The sequence below is a fragment of the Pyxicephalus adspersus genome, chromosome 1 (genome assembly GCF_032062135.1).
Source record: "Pyxicephalus adspersus chromosome 1, UCB_Pads_2.0, whole genome shotgun sequence".
Taxonomy (NCBI): domain Eukaryota; kingdom Metazoa; phylum Chordata; class Amphibia; order Anura; family Pyxicephalidae; genus Pyxicephalus; species Pyxicephalus adspersus.
Window position 1 is genome coordinate 25,216,775 of NC_092858.1, and position 22,504 is coordinate 25,239,278.

Consider the following 22,504-nt stretch of genomic DNA (forward strand, 5'->3'; position numbering starts at 1 on the left):
CTTAGGTAATCAACTTGTGATTTCAGGAAAAAATATATAATATAATATAAAGGAAATCAGTGGATAAGGTAAACACTGATCTTGTTAATATGAATGGTGGTTTTTATAACAAGTTTGAATGAAAGTTAATAAAATCCAAGAAAGACATTATCTATGCAATATAGTGTACTATATAATGTACACATAAAGATCACATGGCATAGAAAACTTGTTGCTATCTTTTACTTGTATATGTGAATGGAGACAAACAATATTTGCATGGGACATATGAAGGATCTGTTTTATACTTGGCAGTACTATGCAATAAATGCAAAGATATGACTAGCCATAAAGGTCTTGATTTCACCCCACTCCAAAAGCTTGATTCAATACTTTTATTGTTTAGGGATCCATGTGAGTCTGTAATAGACATTTCAGACATTTTAGTGTAAAACACTGAAGTGTTTCAAATGTCATAATTACATATATGTGACCTGACCTTTCTTCCTTGACTTTTTTTGTTGTCCAAGGTCAAACAAGCTGTGCACCAGAACATTTAGCATTCTTACATCTGTAACAAGTGATACTTAAAATGTGTACTTGTTTTTCTTTTTGGGGATGCAGTATGGCCACCCTAACCATTATACCTTAAATATTATACAGATGGAAGAAATTGACATTTATGTCTATGTTTTTATTTCTTTTTAGACGAACCAGACACAGTGTTTCGGAGTTATAGTTATCATTGCATAGGTGATATTTTGTAATCAGTAACATTTTTTTTACTGGCCTTTATCTCTCAATGCTTGATATATGGTTTCATTTTCTGCATGTTGGCCTATTTTCAGTGGAGATGAAATTTAGTATTCTAGAGTGCACAAGGGCTTGTTTTATAACAAACCGCACAAACCATTTACAGCCTCTGTATTTTCAAGCATAAATAAAACTGTTCTTATTACACTGCACTAAATGAGGCTATAGAAAATAATAATAATTCTGTAATATAAAATTAAAGACATACAATACTGTACAAACAGAAAAAAGTTTTTTTTATGGTTCTGCCAGTACAAGTTTTTATATAGATGACTTGTGGACGGTGTATATGCATTTACCAAGGTTTTATCACTAATAAATGGTCAAGGGCTCCAGGATTTGTGCTGTTTGTGTTTTTTTTTAATCTCAATAGGTTGTAACCTGGGTTCTGCAGTTTGGAGGCTTTTTAGAGTTTTGGATAGAATACATCTCTAGGTCAACAATTTACCTGTTGGCTAGACCTCATTAAAGCAGACCTACCACTGGAAGATTATGTCAAGTGCCATGCTGAACTCATCATAAAGAATGGTAATTGCTTGAATGTAAAGCTTATCTTTCCCTTTCAGTAACACACTTATAGCTGCAAACATACAGCTATGATTATGATGAAAGTTGTGCAGTGATATGCTGAACACCTACGCTGCATGTTGATTCTAGATCAGTGATTTTATTTTTTTTTTATTCTACTAACACTCTCCCCTCTACAATCTATTATGAATACTGCAGCCAGACTTATCCATCCTTCCCATCACTCCTCTTCTGCTGCTGCATCTCTTTGTAGTTCTCTTCATTGGCTTCCATTTCACCTTAGAATCCAATTAAAGCTCCTGTGCTTTGCCTTCAAACCTCTTCACAGTTCTTGTCCTACTTACCTTTCTGACCCGATAGAAAAATATTCCCCTAACCGCTCTCCTCTCCAATGACCTACTAATGACTTCCTCACTCAAAACCTCATCACACGCACGGCTCCAAGACTTTTCTAGAACTGCCCCGACTCTCTGGGATGGTCTTCCTCGTCCTATTCGGCTTGCCCCTACTTTCTGCTCATTTAAAAAAGCATTCAATACCTATTTTTACAAACTTGCCTACCAATCTTTTTTTGTTTTCTAAAACCCTCACTACTTACCCATCATTCCATATCCCTCACCCCGCTATTGTGTGATACTTCCCCAACCTCCTAGATTGTAAACCCTGTGTAGCTGTCTGTATCTGTCTGTCATTCGCAACCCCTATTTAATGTACAGCGCTGCATAATATATTGGTGCTATATAAATCCTGTTTATTATTATTATTATTATTATTATTAATAATAAAAAGGATTTATATAGTGTCAATATATATTTGCCAATGCAAATGAGTTTTCAAAAATGCATCACACAACGTAGGAACAAGCCCTACAGAAAACATTATAATATGTATTTGTAGGTGTTTTTAATATCTGGAGATGATCTGGTAACATTTTCACTAAAGCCCCAAAGAAATTAGTTTTGTCTTTTCTCATCACAACATTTAAACATTTTTATTACAGCTACTTAATAAAAAATAACTTGTATGCTAGGTTTAGTGTTCCTTTAAGTGAAAGCAGTCTGTTTGATTTATCTGTTGTCTTCATTGCTCCGGTTCTTGCTGTTATAATGTGATTCACACACTGGAAATGTTGTAAAGGCTGTTATAGTACATGGCTCACTGATTTAATGTTACTGCAGTTCGAAGATATAATGCCTAGCTGACGGCATGCTGAACAGACTAAACAAATGTCAGCCAATTTTCCTGTACACATTTTTCATTCCTGGGTTTTTTCATTTATAGAGTTGTAAGTCTAAAGCATAATATTGTAGAATTTCACAGTACAGCAACTTCTGCAGGGACATTTCTATATTAGTATTTTTATGTTTTATAATTATTAATCAACAGTAAATACAATTTACAGCACACTGTACCTGGAATTTTTGTTTAGAAGGCTGGAGGGAGTTACACCTCTAAATAGTTGATCAGGTTTACCCAATAACAGAAAACAACAATGCATCATGGTATCACTGGGCAGTCATATCCAGCTCACCCCCCCCCCTCCCCCTCCCAGGAAACAACCATTGCAATCCATTATTGATATGTAAGGATTAAAAACCAAAGCAGTATACCCTTTTTATCTTTTCTACTTTGAGTGGTGGGTGGGTCCTGAATGCCCCAAAGATCAGCAGTATAAAAAAGGGCAACTGGAAGACAAACCTCCAGGGGGCAGAACCTTGCTACCCTAGATTACCAGTAAACTGACTGACAACTAGCTCAATTAAGAGAGGCAACATGTCCTGATAGAAAATACAAATTTGGGGGGCAGGCATCCAGAATTAAAGTGAGATTTGCAGTAACAGATGTTTTGTCTGGGTACACATTTTTAAATTCCTTATGCAACTGAAATTAAAGGTTAACACCCCAGGAATTCCCAGAATATATATAACAGCAGTATTTATTTTCTTAGCAAAGCATACTCCACAAATTTACAACAAAATAATAAACAGTAGCCCAGCTGGGCATCTGGCTACTCACAGTTTACCCACTTGCTTTTCTGGAGCTCTGTCCCCTTTTCCTGCAGCATGGAACAGACTCTGGCTCCTTTCCCAGCCTGTAACACACTTCCTCTCAACCTGTAACCCAATGGCTGCCTTCTCATCACACTCCAGCCTGCAACACACTGGCTGATCATCTCCCCAGTTGCACCTGAATGCAGGTGCATAAAACCCAAATCAGGATTGGGCCAAGGAACCCACCCTTCACTTCCCTTGGCTAGCTCCAGGGCCCTAAAGAACCTGTTTTTTCTTTCCAAGAAACCCTACACACCAAGTATCACCTGGTATTCCCCTGGAGCCACTAACATTGTTTGGGACACTGTCACTATATATATATATATATATATATATATATATATATATATATATATTATTTAAAAGCAAATGGAAATACAGGGTTACCTGAATACATTCCTGCCCAACGTTCCCCTGTAATGCAAATTACAAATTATGCTATTTATTTATTGTACCTGCAGTTTGAAAATCCCTTTAAATTGCAAAAGTGTGATACCTTCCTAGGTATCCCCCAGCAAATGAGGAGCAGGCATGCAATACCGCCCTTAACTCCCAACTATGCCGATGCCTGCCCACATGACCTTCAGTGTTGGCAGAGAGCCATGAGGGGTAAATATCATCGCATGTTGGGTGAATTTACCTTTATCATTGCTGGAAGCATTTCTACAGTGACAAATACACTCTGACACTAAAAAAAATCTTGACGAAAAAAAACAAAAAACATGGAGATAGTATGAACCAAGGAATAAGTCATATGGAAATGTCTTTGTTTTTGCTTTGAGGCTGCACTGGAAAAAAAAGCCCAATGCTGCTGGTGTAAATGGTCTCTTATTGTCATCATGATATTGCATTATAGATTTATTTTAATAAAAAGTGCTTTATGATGTAGTGTGTAAAAAAAACCCATCACTATGGATATGTGAGAAGAACTTAGATTTCATTACTATAATAAGAAAAAAATGATGGAAATTTAAAGTGCAATTATTGTTGAAGCTTACTTGCCATTTCTGGCATTATGAGACTTGTAAAACACCATTTTTTTTTTTTTTTTTTATTCAAAGGGCCCTATTTATAAAACAGGGGATCTGACATTCCTTCAAACATCCCCTGGTGAGAATCAATTAATGCCTTTGAAACATATGGCCCTGGAAATCTCCAACAAGGTAATGTTTAAGGGAATGTTTGTTTCCCTGTTTTATAAAAAGAGCCCAATGTGTTAAAAATATCAAGGATAAAAAAATTTCCCACCTTTGTCCCCTTCTCCTATACCACTGGTGCCAAACACCATGGTATGGCACACTATACCCTTTCTTCCTTCACAACTTGACAGATATTTTCCTCTCCATCTGAATTTCATTTTTAATGAAAAAACTAAATACCATCTTCATACACCAAAGTTACCAACAGTAACCAAAAGTTAACCTTTACTCCCTTTTAATTACAAATCAAAAATGTTGTTACTCTTCTATTCATATATCAGTCGTATTTCAAATTGTTACCTTTGGCTATATACCGTATGTCCTCCAAACCTTTTACTGGACCCTTATGACTCTGTAAAACAGGGAATCTGACATTTCCCAAAAATATTTCTGGAGGGAATTTCATGGACCTGCAAGATTCTCCACCAGGTTATATAAAACCCAATGTGTTATCCTGGTTTCTGAATTCTCATATTGATCTACCCTTTGTTTATGCTCACTCTGTACAAATGTCTATTTCCTTTAATACATCTATTTTTCTTTATACTTTAATAAAAATGATTTTGAAAAAAAAACAAAACATTGGTGTCAATGTTGAAGTAGTGGCTAAGTAGGACAGAACAGACTTTAACCACCTGGGCGTTACACTGAGGTCTAGATTTCTGTACCAAAAGTGTTACAGGTTTTCATGAATTTTTTTTTTTAAATTGTAGACCTGTAACTTACAGAAATATGTCCGAATAGGGGTCTAGTAGATATAATGAATATAAAAAATGTTAGGTTGATCGCCACCCTGAGATACCTTGCCACTGGAAGATCTCTGCAGGACATGAAGTTCTCCACTGGGATCTCACCGCAAGCAATGGGTCATATCATCCCCGAGACATGTGCAGCAATTATCGACTGCTTGAAAGATGAGTACATCTAAAGAACCAAGAGAGGGACGTGCTGCATACGTTAAGGCGACGTATTGCCAGAAAACGTAAGTAAAAATTTTGTCAGTTTGTAGAAGTTAATTTTTTTCTAAATTATTCTTTAGAAGTTATGTTATATTTTTGGAAAATATTTTTAATTTATTTGCATTTGTTTATCAATTTTTTTTAATTAATAGTAAATTTTTTATTATTATTTTTTAAAAATTTATTTTTAATGACAATTTCTGCTTCTGTATTTGCTTTTATGCATTAGGACGACGTGCTCGGGAGGTAGAGGAGCAGCCGCAGGTGCGTCCGGAGGAGCAGCAAGAGGTGGAAGGTAGGATATTGGTATATATTTAATAAGAAAAAATTTATAATTTTATAAACATGACAAATACATTATTTTTAGATATAGTTCAAATATGTTTTTCATTTTATTTTTATGCAGAGTTGATTCTAGGTTCATCTGACCAGACTGAGCGTCCGGAGGAGCCGGTAGAGATGGAAGGTAGGATATCGGTATATGGTTAATAAGAAAAAATGTATAATTTTCTAAATCTGACAAATACATTATTTTTAGATAAAGCTCAAACATGTTTTTGATTTTATTTTTATGCAGAGTGCATTCTGGGGTCCCCTGACCAGACTGAGCATTCGGAGGAGCAGCTAGAGGTGGAAGGTAGGATATTGGTATATGGTTAATAAGAAAAAATGTATAATTTTCTAAATCTGACAAATACATTATTTTTAGATATAGTTCAAATATGTTTTTGATTTTATTTTTATGCAGAGTTGATTCTGGTTTCCCCTGCAGAGGAGGTAGTGGAATCTGTGCTGAAATTGAGCCAGGTATGTACCCAAATTTTAGAGAGGTAGGTTGCATATAATTGTGTGTAATTTAAATTTTTATTTTTGTTTGCTCTTATTACAGTATCAGAGGGAGAGCGAAAAGGTCCAGAGCCAGGCACGTCAGGACAGATGGTGAGAAGTGTTGGTAAGCATTCATATATTGTTGATGCAAAAAAGTCTCATATCCATGTGTCGGCTTCACAATATATGTGTACTTAATATTCTTCTTTTTATCTCTACACAGATGTTTCCCAAAAAAAGGAAATAATGGACAAACTAGAGGCAATGGACAAAAAATGGAAGGAAGTGGCAACAACAGTGCGTGAGGCGAGAAGAGACCTGCGTGCTCTTAAAAAATTATAAAAAAAACATTATAGAAAGATTTTTATATTAATAGTTTTTTACTTTTATTTTTATACTTTTTATAGTAAAAATATTTATTACAAAACAATTTGTGTGTGTGTCACTTATTTATACTTGACTGGCAGGGAAGTTTTCAATTTGAACTAAACAGGATGAAGTACTGCGCTGGAACAAACAGGATGAAGTACTGCGCTGGAACAAACAGGATGAAGTACTGCGCTGGAACAAACAGGATGAAGTACTGCACTGGAACAGGATGAAGAACTCTTCATTTCCAACGACTATCCTCGTTCGTCGGCGTCGTTGGTTACTTTTTTTACGAACGATTTTTTGGCCAATCGGTCGTTCGTCGTTCATTTCCAATGATAAAAATTGGACGTGTGTACGCAGCTTAAGAAATTCATTTAATGACCCAAATGACATTTATATTTACTGAGTTTTAAACACTGACATAATTGTGTAGATAATACGTGCCTAGAATTACTAAGATTTTGACAGCCTATGCTAAATGCCTAACAGCTTTGCACTTCCCATCCTAGTACACCACTATTTGTACTGGTAAAGATAAAATACGCCTAAAAGTACTTTTAACTAAATTATGTACTCAAGCCTTTGCTGCTTGATCTGTTTGTTGTTATGGTGATCAGGAACAGATTTATACTTTTTCCTTCCCTAGACCAGCTAGCTTGTGCCTCCCCCTAACTCAAACACAGCATACAGCAATAATTTACCAAGAAATACAATATTATACCAATATCAAGCTTATACATAAGCTGAATAAAAACCAAATAATTACAATCATAACCAGTTACATATCAACAACATAATGACAGTACTGACACAACAATAAACCTCCACAGAGATACAATCAGTGCCTGGCTAACACAAGCAAAATATGTCTGCAGAGACAAAATCAGTGCTATGGTGAAACACTAATGTGTGCAGAGACAAAATAAGTGCCATACTGACAGAAGCATAAACTTGTTCCCATAGACAAAATCTGTATTGTACTTACTCAATACCCTAATACAACAACCTAAGAAATGACAAAAGAGATACAATTGACATTTTTTATTACACAATCAGAAACATGTACTCAGAAACAAAACAGTATCTGATGTAATTACATGTCTACAGATACACAATCAGTACCATACAGATGCAACCAGAAACGTTCAATGCACACAATTACTGTAGTAAAAACATGACTCCAGACATACAATAATTATCATGTGGACAACCAGAAACATGTCTGCGTCAGTGTCATGCTGATTAAGCCAAAACATTTACAGAAACACATTTGGTTTGTAATGATGCATCCAAAAACATTTTTTCAGACACAATAAATACCAAAATAATGAAACCAGGAATATATTTATAGAGACAAAATTAGTAACATGCTAACACCAAAAACATGTTTGTGTTTTACATCTTTGCTTATCTGTGCTGCTTTAAGTTTCCTTTTTAACTACTTATGACATACATCAATTAGATAAAACACATGTGTTTTGTGTCTTAAGGAACATCAATAGAGTGTCAATGTCACAACTTTTGGTTCCAGGTTCCAGCATTGGATACTTCCTCTGGAGCACTGGTGCCATGACCATTTTAAAGACAGCCCTGCTCTGGTTCAAAAATGTAAATTATAGCAATTCATTGCTATGTGTTCGAGTAACAAGACACTATTCTAGTGATTTGTGATTCTAGCCCTTTGTGATTTCCTTCCTTTCTTGTATTTAAGTGACACCTGATGATCCAGTGGCTCTTTGTGCTCCTTTGACCATTCAGTGTCCCTGCATTCCTGTCCATCTGGTTACCGACTACTGCTTGTTCCCGACTATGCTTGATTGCTGCCTGCCCCGGCCCTGATTCCTGCTCTGGTTCCTGATTTTGATATTGTGATCTGGTGGTATTATTACACTCTACAAACTGTCTCAGCCCTCTTTAGAGATCATGCTCTGTCCTTTATTGCCACAATTTTTTCGGGGATCTCAAAAGGTTCAGTTCTACTTATTCACTACCGACTTGGAATCTTTTGTCTGGTGTTAACACTCCACCCACATGTCATCTGTCCAGCAGCCTACAGCATCCTCAGCTTCCCTTTAACTGTGTAAAGATGTGTCTTTGTAGCATCCCCTGCACTTACCCTGAGGCTGTGCTCAGCTGAAGGGAATTTCAGGAAATGTGCAGCAGCCAATGAGCAGAGTAGTTCCTGGTTCCAACCTTGTCCTGCTATTGGCTGCTAGTCTTGTTTATATTTCCCTGATACCTGGATTATGCTTAACCATGGGTTATACTTGCCTGCCTTGACCATCAATCTGCCTGGACCTTGCCTCCTGCTATCATCCAATTTATTACCTAATCTGCACTGTCCCTACACCAGAGCCCTCTATCCTGCTCGAACCTGGTGGGGGGAGCCTGTGGGCAGTGACCTAGTGTTCTCCCTGCTGCAAAGTAGTCTGGTGGCCATTTGGGTCACCGGCTCATCATCTCTTGTGGGGTGCTCTGGTGAAGCCCGGAAGATCTTTAGACTCAGGTAATCCCATGTCACGTGCCAAGGGGTGTAGCCCTGAGATCTGGCTTCCTATGAAGCTTGGTCAACCTTTGTATCTCTTCAGTACATAGCACAATCCTTTCTAAACCAACCCATTCCCAGTGCATTAAAATGTCCATTGATGTACTGCAATACGGAATCATTTTCACTTATTCTCCAGGGATGGCTGCTATGGCTTGACTAATTGCTGTAATGATCACTTAAAACTTTAGCAACAGAATTTCTTCATAAATTGAGCAAAAGAATCTGTTATCTCCTTTTTCCTCAAGGATGCTTATGCTTGTGTGTCCCAACTAAAATGATATTGCAGCCTTTCTAAATCTTTACTGAGGAATCTTCAATAAGCCGGCTTGGGCTTCCTCTTCAGTGTGTCCTCATATGCCTTTGTTAAACATTACTTAATGTTGGTCAGTATAAATTTCAGATTTAATGCCTGAACTAGCCCTGAATAACAAGGCCATTTGATGTCATTCAACATGTCCTGCCAAAGTCAAGTCTGTGAAGACTCTTTTGATTCCGCTCCCTATGTTGGCTACCTAGATATCTCCCTTAAACATCAGGCTGAATAGTGACCACCCCAATTGTGCTATTGATTTTAGTCTAGGCTCTAGTTCCCTTATGAATCCAGACTTTTTGAGACCAAATTTGAGACCTAAATATATTTCCATTAAGTTTTTTTGGCCTTGTTTTCCAGTAAAAAATCATGAATGTCAATGTCTTCCAGAGAGCACTTAATTTGATCACTTTATATCCCTATATATATATATATCTCCAGTGCCAGTCTTTATCTAGGAAATTTTCAGACTTCAAGACCCACTTATGTTGTTTTTGACTGCTGGGTCCATCTCACTACCTGTAATTAACAAATTGAAATCTTCTTTCAATCTTTGGAGTGATACCTTTTTACCTTCGTGATTACATTGCCTTCCTGACTTGCTTAAAGTTTGCTCACATTTGCCAAAATCAGTCTTCATTCTTTGTTTTCTAAAGTAAAGCTGCGTACACACGTCAGATTTTTCTCGCCCGATAATCGGCATCGGCCAGATATCGGGCGAGAATCTAGCGTGTGTACAGTCGGCGTCATTCATCTTCCGTGGATCCGTCCTGGCGGATCCACGGACGATTAACGACGACCGATCCTAATGCAAGGGAAGGGGGAGAGCGCGCAGCAGGGTGCGACTCCGTCGCTCTCCCCCTCCCCTCTCTATAGAGCAGAACGCTGCTGTATGTACAGCACCCTTCATGCATCGTGTAGTCCTTTGTCGTTGGAAAGGATCGTGAAAGATCCTTTCCAACGACAAAAATTGCACGTGTGTACACAGCTTAAGAAACCATGTCAAACTTCTAGTCCTAGATAAGTTATCCTGTCCTTCTCTGAGAGCTCCCTTATCTGATTCTTCACCTAAACAATCGTTGGAGCTTTGGCACTCAAGAGAGATCATGGGTAGCTGCAATTAATTCATTGGCTCCCCATCTGGTAAAGAAATTGTTTTTTTTTCTTTGGAGACCAAGAGCGCAGGTCCTTGATGGGTGGGGAGGCCCATTAAAAGGGGAGTAATGTTCTCAAGATCCTGTGTAGCCTAATGACCCTTTGCCCTCCTGTGTCTGTTCATTCCTGTCTCTGGAGTTAACAATTCTTGCTCTTTTCTGACTGTGCTTGCTTGTTGCTGAGGTATAACATATTGCAGTATTATCCTGCACAGTACTTCAGCAACGAAAATACCCGAACCCCCTATCGGCGGCTGAAGAATAGAGCCGAAGCGCACAGCATGCCGGGAATTCCAGCAGCCGCGTCGCACAGAGACTACACCTCCCGGCACCCTCCTCGTTTCAGATGACGTCAGAGTGCGACGGCTGGAAATGGAGTAGCACTGTTTTGGGCCTTGTGTTTTGTATTTGGAAGTGGTGGCCTATCTAGGCCTTCTCTCTGGACTCTTCAGCTGAGGTAATGAAAACGCAGCCGGGGCTTCTGCTGATTGTTTAGTAAGCTTTGTTGTGTGTGGGTTGAGCTTGTTATCCTATCCATGGAGGGGGTATCTATCGCAGAGCTGTTGGGACCTTTAGTTCCTTAATAGGTTTAGGGTTGCCCAGGGCTACAATGATGTCTGTGGTTTCTTATAAAGAGCTAAAGCTGGTGGATTAGGGCTCAGCCCACACAGGTACAGCAATGCTTCTCTGAAACTCGATAGTAAAGGTCCATAGATATGGGAACCAAGGGGCCCATTCAATAAATTAGAGCTTGGGGGCCCAATCATTTAAGCAGCGCTAACAGGTGGGTGATTATTACAGAAAGGTACAGCCTGCCTGCCATAATCCCTTCTACCTGCCTCATCACTCTGGGTATCTGTCTAGATGAGCTGCGCATGTGCTTTGGTTGCGCGGATACCCACAATCCCAGCTTTGCTCATGCTGCCAATGAATGAAACCCCTGACCATCTACGTGTGAGGTATGTTATCCCAGTCAATTAAAGCAGACCTATCAATACATTGTTTTTACTTTACAAGTTTTCCCCGGGTTACATATGAAATAGGAACTGTAGGTTTGTTCTTAAGTTGAACAACAAATTATTATGAAGCGTGGTGTCAGTTACTGTATAAAGTCCTCACTGTGAGTTATTCACAAACAAAAAAAAAAACTTTATGGAGCAAGCTGTGCTTTGATATGCAAAAAGAAACAACTGCAGAGTATGTCTTGGTCATTAATGAGTTACAAGAGGTTGCAGAACCGCAAAAGTCCTTCGGCAAGTCATGTGAACCGCCCCTCCCTCCTTCAAGCCTCTGTCCTGCACACTAGTGAACAGGGAAACCCAATTTGTATCTAGGAGTCAACTGTATGTCGGATGTCCTTAATTAGAAGACTACCTGTGTATAAAATGGTGGCTAACCTAGGGAAACATGTTTAATTTTATTTTTTTGACATTGGGGGAGGAGACCCTGCCTTTTTGTCTTTACTGATGTGGTAGTAAAGACTGAATAGGTAGGCTATGGGCCTCATGGGATACATACAGCAGTGGCCTGATTGGCCGTGTTGGGAGCAGGCAACCTGCATGGGAGGTTATATATCCCCGGCACACACTCAAGGAGAATCCATGATTGTCGGGTTTTCCTGGCAACCAAAGCTGACGGTGCAAATGCGCAGTTCAGCTTTGTCACCGGAAACCCATAGCGATCAGGCAGGTAAAATGAATTATTGCTGAAGGAACCTATTAGGACCTGCCTGATCGAGCATTTGTAAAAGTGGTACTTTGGTTCCAGGTGCCAGGTCCCATCTGATCTATATGGGCACAGAGGTACCTGAATGCCAGTAGATTGGTAGATTAGGGAAACCTTGCATGGCTTTTTCAACACTGAAAGGAGTGAAAATGTTGGTCCATATCCTTTGTTCATTTGGAAATTATTGAGATTGATTGGCCCTCAGTATTCTGTTTTTTTTTTTTTTTTTTTAAGCTGGGTGGAAAGAAGCTGTAGGTGGGTGGTGGCTCCTGTATTGTGACCCAACTTTTCAGTAACCACCCAAAAACTGTGGGGTGGTATACCCAGCTAAAAGGGGCCAGGGTGTAACACTGGCCCTGTGTTTGGAACTTGACTTTGATGTTTCTTGAACGATCAGACTTGGCTACGCTTGACAGATACTCATATGTACACATTGTTATTACTTGTGAATTCTCACTAGAAAAAAAACAGTGCAGGTTCCAGTATGTGAGGGTGTCCAAACACTACTGTGCCCATAGTCTTATAGTTGTATTTCTGCAATGTGAGAGTCTTAGGATATATGGAAAGAAGAAGCAAATATGGCCACTTCCATACGGACATACAGTGCACAACAAGGTGGTAGTTTGGAAAGATCAGGCTGGCACTGAAGACTAGTCCTCATACCTGCAAAGCTTCCAGAATTCAGTTCCTTCCTGCAGAGCCTCAGCTACGCTAATTTTATAGTGGTTAAAAAATGAGGGTCACATATGTAAAGTCTAACCAATATTCACAAGAAGGAAAAACTTGAAATATTTTTGATTATGTTATAACTGATAATAAACTATATTTCCCCTTCAATGTTTACTTAGATGCCTCATGCTGAAAGGTATTTTTCACAAGAATATGATTCGTCTTTGGAACCTTGTTTGAAAAAGTCAAAGCTTGGCCATTTATCATCGTCATCATCATCCATAAAGAGTAATACGGAGGATTGCATACCACTGGAAACACAGTCACATGACTATTCAGAATTATGCAAAAATAAAAATACTGAGTACATACCACTTGAAGCACAATCACTTGACTATTCATCTTTATGCAAAAGTAAAAATATTGAGAAGTACATACCACTGGGAGCACAAACAAATGACTATTTAGCATCTAAAAAGAGGAAAGCAGAGGAGTTCATACCACTGGGCGCACAGTCACAAAAATGGAGTTCATCAGGTTTCCCAGAGATCGGTTATTATGGAAAAGATAAAGGTGAACGTGAAAACCCAAGAGTCAGTGAAGCTTTTCAAAATGTTCGTGTTAATGAGGCAAAACCAGGATCATCTAGGAATTACTCCCCCGAACTTCCTTATAGTAGTAGTAAGGACAGTAATAAAAACCAGCAAATCTTGGATCTTCCTAAAACAGATAAATGGAAAAATAACAATTCTGAGGTGACATTTTCAGAAACAAGTACAAGTTTTATAGGACCGCTTTACCCGCCTTGTCCTCAAGTTCAGTCTGTATCAAGGATCACCCCTAATGAAAACAGTAAGTCTACCTCTTTCAGGATTATACCTGTGGGATCGGGGACAAATGGAACAAAAGTTGAGGTTGGAATGGACTATGAGTTACGGCAGTTTTACAAAGAACTTCATGCACTTGAAGCTGTTACTGATGACCATAACACCAGCCAAACAGTTGCGGAAAGTCGGCAGCATTTTACCTGCTACTCAAGTAATCCAACAATCCACCAGGTCAGAGATCATCATAGCCAAACATCCTCACCACAGCCTTGTAACCCTTTAGTTAGCAAACCGCCAACCCCAAATCCTCCCACTTATTATCGCAATGAAGCTTCATTCTCACCAACTGGTCGTCCTGCATTTCCTCATATTAACAACCAGGACTCCTGTGCTAGGCCGCTGCCATTTGTTAGTACCAATTCCTTTGTAAGCAAGTCTTTGCCACCGCCAGGTTTTCAAGGTCCTCCTCCTCCCACTTTTGTAGTACATCATGGTCCACCACCTCCAAGATACAATTTTCCAATGTTTTCACCAAGGAAAGATAATATACAAAACTCACAATATCATGGAGTTGAAAACTATCACAGCATAAATCAAAACCATGTACGACCTTCCACCCAGGAGCCCTCATGGCATAGTTCACATGTGCCACCTGAAAAGAGGTTTAGCCCTCAAGGTAGAGGTTATACAGACATGTTTCCTAGACCCCCTGTACAATCTTCACATCAAACTTATTGGAAAGACATTTGTGAACAGAAAGGTAGACATGTTGATGAACAACTATTACCCCAAGGTGACAATGTGCCTTACGAACAATATCCACCTAGATTCAGTGATAAATCTAAGCGTACGGATTATAAAAAAGTATTGGTGCTGTTAAGGGGGGTCCCCGGCTCAGGAAAAAGTACACTAGCACGGTTGGTATTGTTCACATTGATAGTTGGCATTTTAAGTATATTGCATGTTTGTTATACTTTTTTTTTTTAACGTGACCACTCCTCCAAAGCAATATTTTAAAAGGAACTAGTGAAGCAGTTTTTCTTCTTTTAGGAACAAGGTTTGAATGTTATAGGTAAATGCTTACTGTACTAAGCACCCCATTAAGGTTATCTTGCTTTTGCCCCATGCACTGTATCAGGGCACCCTCAGTTCAAATCACCATCTCTTAGCAGGTGTAAAATGCACCTCAGTGTTCTTCCCAGAATTTTTGTTTAAGCTGGGTGGGAAGAAGCTGTGACCCAACTTTTCAGTAACCACCTAAAAACAGCCAAGTGGGTAATAAGTGCCAGGTCCCCCTGGCTAAATGGGGCTGGGAAGCACACTACACCTGAAAGGAGAAAAGTTAGAATACTACTTGACCTACTCCTGTCTTCTTCCTGCTGCACCTAGGTGAGGACAACACCACTGCCCTTCCAGGAAGATTTTGGTAGAAGGGAAAAAAAGCCAAAATGTTACAAGAAGGCCCTCGTGCAGTTGACTGATGTCTGTTCTTGTGATACTTTTCTGCTTTGTGTTGCAGAAAAGTATCACAAGAACAGACATCAGTCAATCTTCCCAGAAGGGGAGGACTAGAGTTTATGTTTTATATATCAGGAATAGGTGATATGGGGAAGGAGCCCAGCAGACCTTCTACTTTAATAAAGGATCTACTTTCTAGCAAATCTTAACTAAACTTCCCCTCAGTTAATAAATAACATTGTTTTACTAGTGTACAGTGCCATTTCACCTTGAGGACAGAGACGAAGTATGTCATCCTTGTTTCAAGGAAAATACCAACTTGCTTTCCACAAATTCTGGAAATGACATTTCTTCACACTTCTGACATTGTTCTGAATCTAAAGGGTTAGCTTTAAAGGTTTTAAAAAAAAACATATATCGGATATATAAACTACACCCCTCTATTACTATCCAGGTAAGAGCAAATGAGTGAACCAGATTAGTTTGTGTTTTTTAGGAATTTACCTAGCTGCCAAGGTTTTATGCATGTAGCTCTGCCAGAAATAAATAAATATATATTAGTGTAAAAAATGAAAGAAGAGGAAAAGGCTTGTAGGAAAAAATGAACTAAATGTACAGTGTGGTGACTACATTAATACGTAGTTAGAACAATAATCATGAGTGACAAAAACAAGTGCCTTAAAAATATTAAAAAGAAAAACCTTAGAGCCAAGTTTTTAAATAGTTTGATTTCTTAATGTTAAACTTTTCAATTAATTTAATTTTTACAGTTCTCTGCTTGATCAGTCCCCCAATGGTATTGTCTTCAGTACTGATGATTATTTTTGCCAGGAAAATGGATATGCATATGACGTGAAACTGCTGGGAGATGCACACTGCTGGAATCAGAACAGAGGTGAGATAAGGGTGCTCGCATTAGAACTGCAATGTGTTGGTGTTTGCTATTGAATGACAATTAATAGAACTTAAAAAACAGAATTTGGTGTATTTTATATCCAGGGCTTCTCTGCACAATAAAATTAGTCACCATAATAATATTGAAAGAATCATGGCCAAAGAAAAATGCAAACGGTAAATATGGTGAGGTTTCATCACAACAGAAAGCCCCTAGATTGGTGGTAAGTAATATGTCACCTTACATTGGTGGTTAGTGGAGAAGAACCCTTTTAGGTGTAGTATCTATTGGCTTCACACCCACTTCAGATTTAAGTTTTTTTATTGTTTTCTTTTAGCCACCGAATCGCACTCCCATAGTTTTCAATTGAAAGCAATTGATAGTTCCCATGGTTGGGTAGGCTTTGCTTCAGTCTGGGATGCAGATATGTGTTACCCGTGTAAAAGCCATATTGATGTGTTTGAAATTTTAAAGCTTAAAATAGGCCTTACATTGGTGGTCAGTGTAATGAATACCAAATACATTAGTTCTGATGAGGAGCATAGCAATCTTACTGATATTTAAAAAAAATCCCAGTGTTCATATTGATCCCAGTGTTTGCATATATGAAAAGTGAAAATTGTACTCAAGGAAATCAAAGAATTATGAGTGAAGATAACTGCTGCAGTTTGATCAAGGGTTTTTATTTTCTGACTAAAGTAGATGTAAAGGCTTAACCATTCTCTTTACACATCCAGCCATCCTAAAATATGTTCAGCTTGTTCAATAAACCCTTTATTACTTTCTGAAACATGCAGGCTATGAAGGCAGCCAGTGAAATTTTATTATATTGATTTTAAATAAATATATATATATATATATATATATATATATATATATATATCTTATAATCACTCCCGTCTACTTTTGTTCAGGATGAAACCAACTCCTTTGGACAAATGTCCAATAAAAAAGGAAACAGACCTAAAGCCTGGTCTATTCCAAGGAACTGTGCAGTAGTTTTTATGCTGTAATCCCTAACTCCACCTTCTATGTGTTCTATCCCCTTACACCAATGAATGGTGGGCCTCTGTCTTACCCTCACCTTTAATGATTTGTTTTTAGCACATATACAACATGAATGGGCCTTCCTTTGAAATGGCTGCCACACCTATGGTTCAACCATTGAACTTAACATTTTCCCTACATCCTCTGAAGAAGCAAGTATTGCTAAAAGTGTTTGGATTCTTAGGACTTAATTATTGTTTTGGGAAACTATCTCTCATGATAATTTGTTTCCAGCGAGAAACAACTGAAAGATGAAGGAATGAGTGCTGTACATATAGTGCCTTTCTGTTCTGTGAAGAGGGGAGGGGGGAGAACAAGTGAGAGACTCGCCGCTTCTCTCTCCTCTCTTTTTTTATATTGTAATTGTTTATCGTCTGTCATTAACCTTCCAACCGTTAAGCCCGAACTTTTCCGTGCTAAATTATCGTTAACCCCGAACTTTTCTCACCAGGTGGTTAAATGTAAACAAATGTTATATTGCAATCCGATTGTCATACATTGTATGACAATCGGATTACAACTGAAAGCAAATACTTACCCAGTGTCCGCAGCTCCTCTAGCAGAAATAAAAGATTTGCTATTGCTGCTGGCATCTGCAGTGAGATGTCAAGCACAATGCAGAAATCCTACATTGTGCTGTGCATCTCTCCGGAGATGCCAGCAGCAGCAGCCTCCAGCGTCTCTGTCTGTGTCTGTGTGAGCTGGGCAGGGAAATCCCCCCCTCACATCACCCGGAGGATGAGTCATCTTCCGGGTGATGTGATTGGTGATGTATGGGGGTGTGTCAGGGAGGGAAATTTAAAAGCAGATTACAATGTAATCTGCTTTTAAATGGTTTTTACAGTACAAAAACACCACACAACATGGAATAAAAATAAAAGTACATTTTTAATTTTATTTTTAGATTACATTGTTGTCTATTAGTTCATTATTGTTTTAAAATATTATTTATATTTATGTATTATATTATAATTTATGATTATAATATAATAAATAAATATAATTATCATACCCGGGAGTTAATCCTAAGAATTACAAGCCCACAATATAAACAAAAATTTCTATGCAAAAAAAATAGGATAGGATTTTATTAAAAGTACATTTTTTTTTACATTATTGTGTGTTTCAAACTTTTTTTTTATATTCATGATATCTACTAGACCCTTGTTCGGACATATTTCTGTAACTTACAGGTCTAAAATGTAAAAAAAAAAAAACTTCATGAAAAACAGTGTAACGCTTTTGGTACAGAAATCCAGACCTCAGTGTAAAGCCCAGGTGGTTAATGTGTTCGTCAGGATGGATCCATAAACAGTATCGGCCGACCTTTGTGAACATGTCAGATTCTCTTCCGAGACAAACCCGACCGCTCGTATCAGGCGAGAATCAGCTGACGTGTGCATAGCTTTATGTATCATCCCTGGCTCTGTATATCTTATTGGCTCATTGAACCCACATTTGAATGATTGTATAACTACTGTGAAACCATTGTTTGATGGCTGTTAACCATTAAGATTCTTCTTTAGGATAGACCAGGTTTTTAGATCTATCTATTCACCTATCTCTCTCTGTTTGTTTTCTAAGCAATAGAGAAGCTTACCAAACAGGGGTTGTGAAATTCAGAATTTTTTCATATTCCAACTTTATCTTCTGTGTTACTTTTCAAGTAATGGTTATTTCTGTTTGCACCACAGCCAGGAAAGCAATGAATGATGGAAGGTCACCTATTATAATTGATAATACAAATATCCAGAGCTGGGAAATGAAGCCTTATGTACAAATGGTAAGAATATTGAGCGCGAGATATGACAGAGATTATGAAGAGTGTAGATAAAACATATTTGCTTATTAGTTAATGCTTCTGCTAACACCTACTGAGGTGTTGTATGTTAACGTTTTCTATTTACTTGCATGTATTACCTCCTATCTATCTGCAGGTAGGTTATTTGGCTCCCCCCCTTCTTAAAATTGGCCATAGGCTGTGTTAATGACATATGGCTATGGTAAGAACGTAAGATTGTGAGCCCTTCCTAGGGACAGTTAGTGCCATGACTGTGGACCTTGTACATGAGTAATTAAAGGAAATATTAACAAATGTTTCCATTTAATAGTAATCTTAAATTATTATATTTTGGACAGAAATCCAAGATGTTTTGTTTAAACTTTCTTTGCATAGCATTGCGTTGTAACTGAACACAACCTCACTTGATTTGCTAAGCTAAAAAGTGAACAGTCCATATTTCCTAAAGGCTAGACTTTAAAAAACCAATAAATCCTAAGAGAGAGATATATTTATTAAAGTTCAGCTGCATGCAATGGGAATTCTGCTCACTTTCTATCCAAGGAAAACTACCTATTGCAATCTCAAGATGCATTTTTGTATTAATTTTTTAGTCAGTCACATTCATGGCCTGGAATTCCTAAAACTTTGCACAGTCTGTTGCTTTTGTTGGTATGTAATGTCTTGGTGCTATGTCACTTAAAATAAGATTAAAGTAAAAAAAAAAAAAAATCACACTTAGCTTTAATCCCGCAAATCCCTCGATGGGGCTGGCCCCTTCCTCAATCTGGTCCTGCACCATCCTAGAAATCTTCGTTCTGGTGCGAAAGCTCATCTTCTATCTTCTCTTCCTGTCTTCTTGCTACGTCACCTTATCTTGCACTGTGCAGGTGTGAGATCAGGTGACGTAGCTTGCTGTAAAGGGGGAAAAAGAAGAAAGACGATCTCATTTTGCATGCATAAGATTGGCATCTCTTTTCCCTGGTGCTTTTTTTTTAAATATATATAAAGGTTGTCTATCTTTTAATTTAAAGTAAAAATGTTGAGTTTAGGTCAGCTTTAATAACAAGGTTCTCTAAAAATGTTTTTGTAGACAAACACATGTAGACAAAACAATGTAGACAAACACAAATGCAGGAATCCTTTGTTTTGAAATAAAGCCAGAAAGTAATTTGGGGACTTTTTTAGTATAGAGTATATTTGTTTTAAGTATAATACCTATTATGGTCTGTTTTTTATTTTGGATTTTTTTAAGTTCAAATAGGGAGGACAACATTTCTTAAAAATACAGCGGTGTGCAAATATTTATTCTGTTTGTTTCATTTTGCAATTTCTATTTCAGGCCATAGAGAGAGGTTATGGTGTTGAATTCCTTGAGCCTAATACATGGTGGAAACTAGACCCTCATGAATTGGAAAAGTAAGATGTTGATTATGGTGGGGATTGCTATCTAAATATAGATCAGTGTTTCTCTACTTCTGTCCTTGATGGCTTTGCACCAACATAAAATTAAATGTAAGAAGCTATTTACGGTGTATTGTGCTATCCTAAAGGTGAACTCCAGTTAGAACCCCAAACCTATTAAGGTAGGCTTAAGATATACACTCTGCAGGTTTTAATGTTTGTTGTGTAAAAGTAAAGGTGCTGTGAAATGGCACTAAAAGTTTTCAGCAAAGGAAGCACTATCTACAAATGTACAAAAAGAAAGGTAAGGCTAGAGCTCAGCTTCAACATAGATTAGAATTTCTCAACTTTGCCAGACAACTAATGCCTTATACAAATAGGCTTCAGCTTGTATAACAGTGTGCAGCAAACCTAATAGAAAAATATTGCATTGTTTTTTTATAGTTGTTCTTTATAAATATATTGTCATAGGAGGGGTCACTGTACCTTTAAACAAGCTGCTTGTATTCTCTACAAGTGTGCTGTTTTTTTTTAAAGCGAGTGAGGACCCTCCCTGACCTAATTTTAATTTCCTAAAATTGAAAGCTTAGCAATTTCATAATTAAAAGCTTGCTGTACACATTTCTCCTCTACGTTCTGAAGGCTGTATGTACAATGCCTTGCAAGTAACAGATTGTTCCAGTACAACTAGTATGTCAGAAAAATGTGTTTTTTTTTTAGTGCCAAGGACCAGGGTGGAGCAGCCTGAACTGTCCAGCTTTTCAAACTTTTTATCATCATTGTTTTTTTGGAATGACAACTTGGCTGGGATTTTTTTCATGCTTTTACCAGTGGCATCTATTATGCTTGGGTAAAAAATACTTTTTTTTTTAATTTTTAAAATTGTGATCCTTCAGTGTAGGTTTCCAATTATTTTTTCTTCCCCTCCATGTACTGATTTGCCAGTGAAAAACTTTGTTATGCCATCCATATTTGTATCACTGGCATAGCATACATAACATTTATCCCAGAGTTTGCACTATAGCAGAATGGAAGGTATATCACCTTAAAATATTACTCTCAAGGCAGAGCTAGCTTGGCCTGTCACAAACCATAAACGATATGAGGATCTTTTCAAATAACCATATTCTTGCAGAAAAAAGTAATTTTATGAAGATGTAATGGATATTAAAAACAGAATAAAATAGATTTTTGCTTTTAGCCATTGACTGAAATGTAAAATTTGTCGATTGTGTAATACAGTAATAAGTTATATGCCACTTCTACAACTTTTACAGGAGGAATACCCACAGAGTACCCCGAGAGAAGATTTCAAAGATGTTGGAACGCTTTGAGCATAATATAAATATTGGAGTAGTTATGAATTCGGTGGAACCTCGTCGTGTACGCCCCAGTCGCCCCCCTCTAGAGACCAGGCAGAGGTGGGGAGCTTCTGTAGACTGCACACAGCACAGCACATCATTCCAGATCCGATAGCTCACGTCCTCCAAAAAGAAAAAAGACACTAGCATCTAAATCTCATGGAACTCAACTTACAAAGTATTTAGGAATACAGCAGGTCAACAATTTACAGAAAACACTCTGTATTATGTGTGCAGAACCTTTCCATACTGTGCATGGTGCTTTATATGTTTTTTCCTGGACACTGATTTTTTTTTAAATTTTAGATTTTCCGTATAGTGTATCCTTATTGTCCTTGTGTAAAGATGATAAAGTGGCTGACTAATCTTTGTTTTAATGAAGGCTCTCAGGGTAAGTCGCCCCAATTTTAATTTTTGATATGAAAATACCATTTTAATCTGTAATTAATTTATTTCCATTGTTTAAGTTTAGTGAGACAGTATTTCTGACTCTCTACGACTTCAGTAAATATTTAACCTAATTGTTCATTTTTGTAAGTGACTTTTAAAATGTCTCTCATTTCCAAATATTTCATTTAGTCATATATTTGTACTGTG

At 37.8% G+C, this 22,504-nt stretch overlaps 1 protein-coding gene across 1 annotated transcript; it reads left to right on the forward strand.

Moving 5' to 3' along the window:
- Positions 1-1,259: 1,259 nt before the first annotated feature.
- Positions 1,260-22,433, forward strand: LOC140326059 (uncharacterized). Its single transcript, XM_072404323.1, has 7 exons — positions 1,260-1,320; positions 10,942-11,198; positions 13,315-14,879; positions 16,191-16,315; positions 19,057-19,145; positions 20,485-20,561; positions 21,824-22,433. Exons 3-7 carry the CDS (start codon positions 13,315-13,317, stop codon positions 22,020-22,022), a joined length of 2,055 nt encoding a protein of 684 aa, XP_072260424.1. The 5' UTR covers positions 1,260-1,320; positions 10,942-11,198; the 3' UTR covers positions 22,023-22,433.
- The last annotated feature ends 71 nt before the right edge of the window (positions 22,434-22,504 follow it).